At 41.6% G+C, this 12,733-nt stretch overlaps 1 protein-coding gene across 1 annotated transcript in view; it reads right to left on the bottom strand.

Moving 5' to 3' along the window:
- LOC117563093 (DDB1- and CUL4-associated factor 1-like) overlaps nt 1-11,984 on the bottom strand; it is a gene marked incomplete at its 3' end in the record, with an annotated part of 39,822 nt that extends 27,838 nt beyond the window's left edge. The window contains 8 exon segments of the mRNA XM_034241255.1: nt 2,353-2,454; nt 8,083-8,577; nt 9,119-9,256; nt 9,730-9,843; nt 10,170-10,243; nt 10,337-10,413; nt 11,322-11,530; nt 11,915-11,984. Coding sequence (XP_034097146.1) covers nt 2,353-2,454; nt 8,083-8,577; nt 9,119-9,256; nt 9,730-9,843; nt 10,170-10,243; nt 10,337-10,413; nt 11,322-11,530; nt 11,915-11,950 — 1,245 coding nt within the window.
- Between the last annotated feature and the right edge of the window lie 749 nt (nt 11,985-12,733).

Below are 12,733 nucleotides of genomic sequence, written 5' to 3'. Positions count from 1 at the left end.
AAGTTACAGGTCTGTGAGAGCCAGAAATCTTGTTTGTTTGTAGGTGACCAAATACTTATTTTACCGAGGAATTTACCAATGAATTCATTAAAAATCCTACAATGTGATTTCCTGGATTCTTTCCCCCCATCCTGTCTCTCATAGTTGAAGTGTACCTAGGATGAAGATTACAGGCCTCATCTTTTTAAGTGGGAGAACTTGCACAATTGGTGGCTGACTAAATACTTTTTTGCCCCACTGTATGTATCCTAGTGCTGTAGCGACGCGTCGACGACGACTTCAAAATATCGTCGACGACATATTTCCGCGTCGACGCGTCGCTACACACACGTGGGTCACCCAAAGCAACAAGCAGTTCGCAATCGCACTTCAAACACAATGGAGACTGAAACGGCTACCACCTCCTCCTCACAGGATTGCGCACGAAGCCCCCAAACGAAAACATCTCGCCCTAGGTCTTCAAAAGCATGGGAATATTTTAAAGTTAGTCCAAAACGCAAAGATATTTATATATTTATATCTCACTGAGACTGCTGCATAGCCTAGCAGAAGCAGCAGCTAGCTGTGGTGGCTACCATTAGCAGCTAGCATTTGCTCTCCGATTTTTTACATAAAATGGAATTATGGATTATAAATTCAATCATTTTTTTATACATAGACGTTAAAAACCTATGGATTAACCGATTCAGCCGCGTTTTTTCTCATTTGAGTGCCATTGAACACGTCTTTTGATCAGATTGACAGCTACGGTGGTGAGACGATCTCCCGAGAAGCTCTGTGAAGGTACGTGTTGTGATGACTGTATTTGCTTCCCCTGTCGCGAGTCCGGATCACTCAGTGATGATACTATATACCTACATAATCTGTGGAGTCTCAGCTTTAATCGGATATATTGTATGTGCAGCTACGATAAGTAATAAGGGTACTTTTATCTTGAGTTCTGTGCCAATGTCCGTTAGCATTTTTCGCTCAGGGGTCATTTAGATGCTTCTTGTGAGACTTGTGTTTTGTTTTGGTAAACATGGTTTGTATCGTCAGTTAGCTGAGATTATTTCCGTTAATCTGGTATAACACATTCATAGGTTCTTAAATATTAAGATCCCCTGAGACACAGTATCGTGAAAAAAAATTTTTTTACATTACGTTTTTTGTACATTACGTTTTTTATGAATTGAACAACAGAAAAATAATCGTTAGATTAGTCGACTAATCGATCAAATAATCGCCCGATTAATCGTTTTCAAAATAATCGTTTCCCCCCAGCACTAATGTATCCATCCATCTGTTCATCCATCCATCCATCTGTTCATCCATCCGTTCATCCATCCATCCATCTATCCATCCATCCATCTATCCATCTATATATTCATTCATCCATCCATCTATCCATCCATCCATCTATATATTCATCCATCTATCTATCCATCCATCTATCTATCTATCCATCTATCTATCCATCCATCCATCCATCCATCCGTCTATCTATCCATCTATCTATCCATCTATCTATCTATCCATCTATCTATCTATCCATCTATCTATCTATCCATCTATCTATCCATCTATCTATCCATCCATCCATCCGTTCATCCATCTATCTATCCATCTATCCATCCATCCATCTATCTATCTATCCATCTATCTATCCATCTATCCATCCATCCATCCATCCGTTCATCCATCTATCTATCCATCTATCTATCTATCCATCTATCTATCCATCTATCTATCCATCTATCTATCCATCCATCCATCCATCCATCCATCCATCCATCCGTTCATCCATCTATCTATCCATCCATCCATCCATCTATCCATCTATCTATCCATCTATCCATCCATCCATCCATCCATCTATCTATCCATCTATCTATCCATCTATCCATACATCCATCCATCTATCTATCCATCTATCTATCTATCCATCCATCCATCCATCTATCCATCCATCCATCTATCCATCTATATATTCATCCATCTATCTATCCATCCATCTATCTATCTATCCATCCATCCATCCATCCATCCATCCATCCATCTATCTATCCATCTATCTATCTATCCATCTATCTATCCATCCATCCATCCATCCATCTATCTATCCCTCCATCCATCCATCCATCCATCCATCCATCTATCTATCCATCTATCTATCCCTCCATCCATCCATCCATCCATCCATCTATCTATCTATCTATCCATCCATCCGTTCATCCATCTATCTATCCCTCCATCTATCCATCTATCTATCTATCTATCCATCCATCCGTTCATCCATCTATCTATCCCTCCATCTACCTATCTTTATAAATAATCTAGATTCAGTGTTGGGTGTTTTTGACGAAGTTTTACCAGCAGAGCGTCGAAGATCAGCTGCACATTTCTGTTCTTCTTCAGGTCGATGTAATTCATCAGTAAAGAGCGAGTGTCCAACTGCATGAAGACAGCCAGCAACTGCAGAGGAGAGAGAAACAGTATTAATACAAAATACACTTTCCCAGGTTTATTACATTATTCTCTCCAGTGTTATGGGAAATATATGCAGACAAAGGAACAGAGTTCTTTACATCAGAATCTCCGTCTTTTTTCCTGTAAAGCAGTTTTAAATGTGGGCGGGACATCTCTAAGCGGTTGACCAGTCACAACAGAGCCGGCCAGCTAACCAATCAGAGCAGACTGGGCTCTGGTTTCAGACAGAGGGTGAAAAGAGGTGCTGCAGCACAGACAGTATGAGAAAAATAAAGAGCTTGTTGAACATTAAAGCATGGAGACATGTAGAAACACTACATACTGATATACACCTGAACATCAGCAGGAGAGGACTCTTTAAAGTAGAGACACTACATACTGATATACACCTGAACATCAGCAGGAGAGCACTCTTTAAAGTAGAGACACTACACACTGATATACACCTGAACATCAGCAGGAGAGGACTCTTTAAAGTAGAGACACTACATACTGATATACACCTGAACATCAGCAGGAAAGGACTCTTTAAAGTAGAGACACTACATACTGATATACACCTGAACATCAGCAGGAGAGGACTCTTTAAAGTAGAGACACACCATACTGATATACACCTGAACATCAGTAGGAGAGGACTCTTTAAAGTAGAGACACTACATACTGATATACACCTGAACATCAGCAGGAGAGGACTCTTTAAAGTAGAGACACTACATACTGATATACACCTGAACATCAGCAGGAAAGGACTCTTTAAAGTAGAGACACTACATACTGATATACACCTGAACATCAGCAGGAGAGGACTCTTTAAAGTAGAGACACTACATACTGATATACACCTGAACATCAGCAGGAAAGGACTCTTTAAAGTAGAGACACTACATACTGATATACACCTGAACATCAGCAGGAAAGGACTCTTTAAAGTAGAGACACTACACACTGATATACACCTGAACATCAGCAGGAGAGGACTCTTTAAAGTAGAGACACTACATACTGATATACACCTGAACATCAGCAGGAAAGGACTCTTTAAAGTAGAGACACTACATACTGATATACACCTGAACATCAGCAGGAGAGGACTCTTTAAAGTAGAGACAACACCATACTGAATATACACCTGAACATCAGTAGGAGAGGACTCTTTAAAGTAGAGACACTACATACTGATATACACCTGAACATCAGCAGGAGAGGACTCTTTAAAGTAGAGACACAACATACTGATATACACCTGAAACATCAGCAGGAAAGGACTCTTTAAAGTAGAGACACTACATACTGATATACACCTGAACAATCAGCAGGAGAGGACTCTTTAAAGTAGAGACACTACATACTGATATACACCTGAACATCAGCAGGAGAGGACTCTTTAAAGTAGAGACACTACATACTGATACACCTGAACATCAAGCAGGAGAGGACTCTTTAAAGTAGAGACACTACTTACACCTGAACATCAGCAGGAGAGGACTCCTTTAAAGTAGACACTACCTACCTGAACATCAGCAGGAGAGGACTCTTTAAAGTAGAGACACTACATACTGATATACACCTGAACATCAGCAGGAGAGGACTCTTAAAGTAGAGACACTACATACTGATATACACCTGAACATCAGCAGGAGAGGACTCTTTAAAGTAGAGACACTACATACTGATATACACCTGAACATCAGCAGGAGAGGACTCTTTAAAGTAGAGACACTACATACTGATATACACCTGAACATCAGCAGGAGAGGACTCTTTAAAGTAGAGACACTACATACTGATATACACCTGAACATCAGCAGGAGAGGACTCTTTAAAGTAGAGACACTACATACTGATATACACCTGAACATCAGCAGGAGAGGACTCTTTAAAGTAGAGACACTACATACTGATATACACCTGAACATCAGCAGGAGAGGACTCTTTAAAGTAGAGACACTACATACTGATATACACCTGAACATCAGCAGGAGAGGACTCTTTAAAGTAGAGACACTACATACTGATATACACCTGAACATCAGCAGGAGAGGAACTCTTAAAGTAGAGACACTACATACTGATATACACCTGAACATCAGCAGGAGAGGACTCTTTAAAGTAGAGACACTACATACTGATATACACCTGAACATCAGCAGGAGAGGACTCTTAAAGTAGAGACACTACATACTGATATACACCTGAACATCAGCAGGAGAGGACTCTTTAAAGTAGAGACACTACATACTGATATACACCTGAACATCAGCAGGAGAGGACTCTTTAAAGTAGAGACACTACATACTGATATACACCTGAACATCAGCAGGAGAGGACTCTTTAAAGTAGAGACACTACATACTGATATACACCTGAACATCAGCAGGAGAGGACTCTTTAAAGTAGAGACACTACATACTGATATACACCTGAACATCAGCAGGAGAGGACTCTTTAAAGTAGAGACACTACATACTGATATACACCTGAACATCAGCAGGAGAGGACTCTTTAAAGTAGAGACACTACATACTGATATACACCTGAACATCAGCAGGAGAGGACTCTTTAAAGTAGAGACACTACATACTGATATACACTGAACATCAGCAGGAGAGGACTCTTTAAAAGTAGAGACACTAACATACTGGATATACAACACTGATTATAACCTGACATCAGCAGGAGAGGACTCTTTAAAGTAGAGGACACTACATACTGATAACACCTGAACATCAGCAGGAGAGGACTCTTTAAAGTAGAGACACTACATACTTGATATACACCTGAACACAGCAGGAGAGGACTCTTTAAAGTAGAGACACTACATACTGATATACACCTGAACATCAGCAGGAGAGGACTCTTTAAAGTAGAGACACTACATACTGATATACACCTGAACATCAGCAGGAGAGGACTCTTTAAAGTAGAGACACTACATACTGATATACACCTGACATCAGCAGGAGAGGACTCTTTAAAGTAGAGACACTACATACTGATATACACCTGAACATCAGCAGGGAGAGGACTCTTTAAAGTAGAGACACTACATACTGATATACACCTGAACATCAGCAGGAGAGGACTCTTTAAAGTAGAGACACTACATATACTGATATACACCTGAACATCAGCAGGAGAGGACTCTTTTAAAGTAGAGACACTACATACTGATATACAACCTGAACATCAGCAGGAGATGGACTCTTTAAAGTAGAGACACTACATACTGATATACACCTGAACATCAGCATGGAGAGGACTCTTTAAAGTAGAGACACTACATACTGATATACACCTGAACTCAGCAGGAGGACTCTTTAAAGTAGAGACACTACATACTGATATACACCTGAACATCAACAGGAGAGGACTCTTTAAAGTAGAGACACTACATACTTGATATACACCTGAACATCAGCAGGAGAGGACCTCTTTAAAGTAGAGACACTACACACTGATAAACACCTGAACATCAGCAGGAGAGGACTCTTTAAAGTAGAGACAACTACCATACTGATATACACCTGGACATCACAGGAGAGGAACTCTTTAAAGTAGAGACACTACATACTGATATACACCTGAACATCAGCAGGAGAGGACTCTTTAAAGTAGAGACACTACATACTTGATATACACCTGAACATCAGCAGGAGAGGACTCTTTAAAGTAGAGACATTACATACTGATATACACCTGAACATCAGCCAGGAGAGGACTCTTTAAAGTAGAGATACTACATACTGATATACACCTGAACATCAGCAGGAGAGGACTCTTTAAAGTAGAGACACTACATACTGATATACACCTGAACATCAGCAGGAGAGGACTCTTTAAAGTATGAGATACTACACACTTGATATACACCTGAACATCAGCAGGAGAGGACTCTTTAAAGTAGAGACACTAAATACTGATATACACCTGAACATCAGCAGGAGAGGACTCTTTAAAGTAGAGACACTACACACTGATAAACACCTGAACATCAGCAGCAGAGGACTCTTTAAAGTAGAGACACTACATACTGATATACACCTGGAACATCAGCAGGAGGACTCTTTAAAGTAGAGACAACTACATACTGATATACACCTGAACATCAGCAGGAGAGGACTCTTTAAAGTAGAGACACTACATACTGATATACACCTGAACATCAGCAGGAGAGGACTCTTTAAAGTAGAGACACTACATACTGATATACACCAGAACATCAGCAGGAGAGGACTCTTTAAAGTAGAGACACTACATACTGATATACACCTGAACATCAGCAGGAGAGGACTCTTTAAAGTAGAGACACTACATACTGATATACACCTGAACATCAGCAGAGAGGACTCTTTAAAGTAGAGACACTACACTACTGATATACACCTGAACATCAGCAGGAGAGCACTCTTTAAAGTAGAGACACTACATACTTGATATACACCTGAACATCAGCAGGAGAGGACTCTTTAAAGTAGAGACACTACATACTGATATACACCTGAACATCAGCAGGAGAGGACTCTTTAAAGTAGAGGACACTACATACTGATATAACACCTGAACATCAGCAGGAGAGGACTCTTTAAAGTAGAGACACTACATAACTGATATACACCTGAACATCAGCAGGAGAGGACTCTTTAAAGTAGAGACACTACATACTGATATACACCTGATACATCAGCAGGAGAGGACTCTTTAAAGTAGAGACCCACTACACTACTGATATACACCTGAACATCAGCAGGAGAGGCACTCTTTAAAGTAGAGACACTACATACTTGATATACACACCTGAACATCAGGCCCAGGGAGAGGACTCTTTAAAGTAGAGGACACTACATACTGATATACACCTGAACATCAGCAGGAGAGGACTCTTTAAAAGTAGAAGACCACTACATACTGATATACACCTAGAACATCAGCAGGGAGAGCACTCTTTAAGTAGAGGACCACTACATATGATATACTCCGAACATCAGCAGGAGAGGACTCTTTAAAGTAGAGACACTACATACTGATATACACCTGAACATCAGCAGGAGAGGACTCTTTAAAGTAAGACACCTGAACATGATATACACCTGAACATCAGCAGGAGAGGACTCTTTAAAGTAGAGACACTACATACTGATATACACCTGAACATCAGCAGGAGAGGACTCTTTAAAGTAGAGACACTACATACTGATATACACCTGAACATCAGCAGGAGAGGACTCTTTAAAGTAGACACTCTACTACTGATATACACCTGAACATCAGCAGGAGAGGACTCTTTAAAGTAGAGACACTACATACTGATATACACCTGAACATCAGCAGGAGAGGACTCTTTAAAGTAGAGACTCTACATACTGATATACACCTGAACATCAGCAGGAGAGGACTCTTTAAAGTAGAGACACTACATACTGATATACACCTGAACATCAGCAGGAGAGGACTCTTTAAAGTAGAGACACTACACACTGATATACACCTGAACATCAGCAGGGGAGAACTCTTTAAAGTAGAGACACTACATACTGATATACACCTGAACATGAACAGGACAGGTCCTCTTGAAGGACTCACTTTATTCAGCATGTGTTTCCCTGCTCTCACCTCCTGGTAGTCTCCCAGTGGAGTCAGGTATTGGAGGATGAGTCTCTGCTCAGTGGCGGCGCTCAGTGGAGAGAGACGGTACTCTGATCCGATCACCATGGAGCTCATTTCAGACCAGGAGGCGCTCCTCTCCTCCTCTTCCTCTTCCTCCTCTCCCTCATTCATTTTCTGCTTGACTTTCCTCCCGTTGTCCTGCATCGCTCGTCTCTTCCCTAATCCTCCTCTTCTTCCTCCTCCTCCTCTTCCTCCAAGATCTGGCCTGGCTTGGTAAACAAAATCCGGCAGAAGTCGCGTTTTGTCTCCGTTCTTTTTTGCAGAGCAGAGCTTAAACTCAGCATCTTCTTCTTCCTCGTCCTCTTTTTTCTTCTCGCCTTCCTCCTCTTCCTCGTTTGTTTTTAAGTTCTGGTGTGTTGAGGCGCTCGAGGTTTCGGCCTGAGGCAGATTCTTGGCGTCTTCACTCTGCAGTTCATGCAGGCGCTGGATCATGATTGGCACCTGCAGGAAACACGAGACTTCTTAATATCATCTACAATTGATCCTTTTACATTTCTACCTTAATCTCTCAAATGACGTCTGTTGTAGCGGACAGAAACCATGGCATTTCATTTTAGTTGGACTCTTATAATTCTTATTAATTGTCTATTATAGTGTACTCAATTGTATTCAGTACATTTCATATTGTGTATTATAGAAACTCTTTCTTTGTTTCCCTGTAAGCAGGATATCTTCTGGTCGTAAATTCGTAAAAGTAAGATCGCTGAAAACAGACAAATATACTGAAATCTTGTTTTGTAAATCTCAGGTACTTCAGGAAACCAATGAACACATTCAGCCGAAAGTAAGCTAAAATAACTACAAATTGATACCTGTTAGTATAAGAGGACACAACTAAATGCTTATTCAGGTCTGTCGCAAGTTGTCGTTTCTATTAATGAATGGAGACCGTTTTAACAGGCTAGGCTAGTATTGTTGCCAATCAAGATCAAATCAGATCACAGCTAAATGTCTTCATTTGGTTTCTTGACGTATCTCTTACCAGCAGAGCGTTCTCGTCTCTGTAGCTAGCTGCTACTTCCTGGTTGCTCATGGCTCTGGCCAGCAGTCCGGTGGAGAACACGTTGAGAGGCCGCTCCGCCTCTCTGGACCAGGAGAACAGCTTCTCCACCAGACCCTCCTGAGAGGGACAGCAGATAGAGGTTAGTACTTGCTGGGAAAATCCTGAATGTCCTCTTCCAGTATGAGAGTCACATGATAACACAGGTATCCGAACTGTAGCTGTGTTCATGACAGGATGTGTGATTACCTAGAAGAGCATCAGGACTGTTTGAGGCAGATGATAGCTCTGTGATTAACATGATGATTCAGCCTCTATGGAGAGAGACATCAAGCATGCTCATTTCTGACGTGGAGCTAATCTGAAGTAAACATTGAATACTGCTTTCTCTTCCTCCATCTTGTGACTGTGTAACTCCCTCTCTTGGATATCAGCATGTGAAGGACACTGTTCAGGAACTAGTTGATGCTCTGTATGTGATGACTCCTTCCATTCTGGAGAGGATCACAGATACATGGATCCTGAGGTTGAAGCTCAAGCCGGTGACGAGTGAGAGTTTTCTAACAGTGTGTGTAAATGAAAAAGCTTGTTACCTTCTCCTGGAAGACAGCAGCGGTCTCCAGGCCCGGCATGATGTTCTGCAGCAGTCTGCAGGAGGCCGTGTTCAGATCCAGCTCTCTGCTCGTCATGATGTAGTTATCCAGCAGCTGAGGGACATTAAAGACCTTTAAATACCTTTTTTACAAACACAAATACTGTCAACAAAGACACCGTCACGTTTCTATGGAGGAGGATTAGGAGCACGTGAGAAAGAAGTGTTGGGATGCGACCAAAAGTTTACAAAACTATTTATATAAATAAGCAGATTGTAAGATGACAAACAGATGAATGTTCTGGATGTTCTTCACAGAGCTCAGGTGTTTAACAGTCTGATGGCCTGTGGGTGAAACTGTCTCTGAGTCTGGTGCTTTTTGTCCTGGATCTACTTCTGAGTGCACGGTATATAAAAAACAGATTTGCTTTGCAGTCTTACCGCGTTAGTGAAGTCATCGTTATTGAAGAGCATCTTGAGGAGTTGTCCCAGCATGCACTCTGGGTCTGCCCGTCCTGAACACATTAACATCAGCTTTTATATTCACAGAAAGAAAAGCCAGTCTGGTGCTCCTGGAACAAAGACAGCATAGTGAGAGGGATAAGAACCTGGATGTCGGTCATCGAACGGGTCGGGGTCTGCTTTGTGATATTCTGCTGTCTCCCCTTCAATCAGCTCAGAGATCCTGAGGAACACAGAGGCAGCACTTTTCAACACAAGGCAATTCAAAGCGCTTTACAAACATGAAAGACATTAAGAAAAAGGCCTTTAAAAACCGTCATTAAAAAGCAAAGATAATCAAATAAACATTAAAAGAAAAAATACATGGATAAAAGTTACAGTGCAGTTTAAGATGTGAAGAGTTCAATTAAAAGCAGCGGCAAAAAGAAAAGTCTTCTTGCTGGATTTAAAAGTAGTCAGAGTTTCTGGGAGTTTGGAGCATAATAACTGAACTCCTCCAGGAAGCAGACCGGTCCCAGAAGGAGACGACGTCAAGCTTTGTCTCTCTGTCTGCATCACATCTTATAGAACAGATTAACTGGGGCGGTCAACTCACTGAAAATATGGAATCGCCAATTAATTTACTTATTATCTGTCGTAAAAGGTATATTCGTCAAACTTTCATTAACATGGAAGCGGACAAATATGCTCGCTCGTTTGGGTCGAAACCAAATGGAAATAATAGGACCACTTCACCACAAACTTTCCATTCTTCACAAGTGACTTTCAAATGTTCTTCACAATCATCATCATCAACGACGATTACGTAGGAGAAAGAAGGACCGCGGGCTCCCCTCCAGCTTCCTCTGTACCTCTTGGGAAGACCACATTCCCAGTAGGTAGCTGGTCTCTTCAGTGGACCACTGCGTTTCACTTTGGGGTCTTCCATCGTTGTGTACAAAGTGGATAAAACGTGGGCTTCTTGTTGTTGTTCAGGAGGTTGATCCCACACCCCGGCCCAGCCCCCGCCCCCGACGTAAGCGTAACGTATGCGGTTCTTGATTCTCTTCTTGAAAAACCGGTGCTTATCAGACTCTAGCTCCGAACCGGCCTGGACCCGCGTTGGTGTGAAAGGGGCATTAGAGGTCTCACCTGGTGAGGATGGACACCAGCGTCTCCGTGGTCCCTCTCTGAGACTCCTCCCACTCGTTCAGCAGGGACGTGAGGTCGGCTTTAGCGTCTACAGAGATCGCTGATGACATCACAGGAGGAGGAGCAGGAGCAGGAGGAGGGGGAGGACGAGGAGGAGGGTGAGGAGGAGGAGGAGGGGGAGGGGCTTCACCTCGGAAGCCCATCGCTTCCTGGAGGAGGAGGAGGAGGAGGAGGAAGAGGAAACAATCAATGAGGTTGCAAAGGAACTTAGATCTGAGGTTAAAGTTCAAAAGATAGATAGAAAATAGTTTTCAATAAATGTATGAATAGCTTTGAGTTGTGTCCATGTGAGAATAGCTCAGAGCTCCTGATTCCAGCTTCTTAACATGTCTGTCATTCAGTTCCAGTTTGTTGTGTCAGTGTTTTCCAAAGCCTAACATTACCTTCACAAATATTTAAAAGAAATATACATAATTAACAACAAGGTGGAATCAGGGAATAACTCAATGAAGCTTTGACCTGATAAACCAGTCCCACCTGGTAGACCCTGACTCTTTAAAATGACCCCTCATGAGGACCCTTCCTTTACTCACCCGAAGCTCTGCCAGTGTTACGGGTTGAGGCCTCATATCTCAGACTCTCAGAGACCATCAAAGGGGGGGGAGAGATGGTATTTACCCACAACAGTGTCCTCTTGCTGGGGACAGCTGCTCAGGCACACCCTCCACTAACCAAGGAGGCGGGAAAGTACTCAGACTTAAGTACAAGTACAAGAGTGGAGTAAAAGTTCATGTTACTCAAGTTAAAGTACAAAACGTTAGCATCAAAATGTAGTTAAAGTACAGGTCTTGTACTTGAGTAAAAGTAGAAGTACTCAGACTTAAGTACACGTACAAGAGTGAAGTAAAAGTAAATGTTACTCAAGTTAAAGTACAAAACGTTAGCATCAAAATGTAGTTAAAGTAACTGAAGTAGAAACACTCAGATCTTGAGTAAAAGTAGAAGTACTCAGGTCTTGTACTTGAGTAAAAGTAGAAGTACTCAGATCTTGTACTTGAGTAAAAGTAGAAGTACCAGAGTGTAGGAATACTCTGTTACAGTAAAAGTCCTGCATTCAAAATGTTCCTCAAGTGAAAGTAGAAAAGTATTCTCATCAAAATATAGTGAAAGACAGTAAAAGTATTCGTTGTGCAGATTGGTCCATTTCAGAATAATATATATGATATGTTTTATAATGATTGATCATGAAAGTGTTCTCAAAGCTGGTGAAGGTGCAGCTAGTCTGAAGTACTTTGTATACTGCAGGGTAGCTGGTGGATTTACTCCAGGTGGAACTAAAGTCTGATTCAACACTTGATTATATTTCACATCATTCATCCACATCTGTGAAGTAACTAAAGGGATTACATACA

Source organism: Gymnodraco acuticeps, unplaced genomic scaffold (genome assembly GCF_902827175.1).
Source record: "Gymnodraco acuticeps unplaced genomic scaffold, fGymAcu1.1, whole genome shotgun sequence".
Classification (NCBI taxonomy): Eukaryota; Metazoa; Chordata; class Actinopteri; order Perciformes; family Bathydraconidae; genus Gymnodraco; species Gymnodraco acuticeps.
This window is presented reverse-complemented; position numbering and strand designations above follow the sequence as displayed.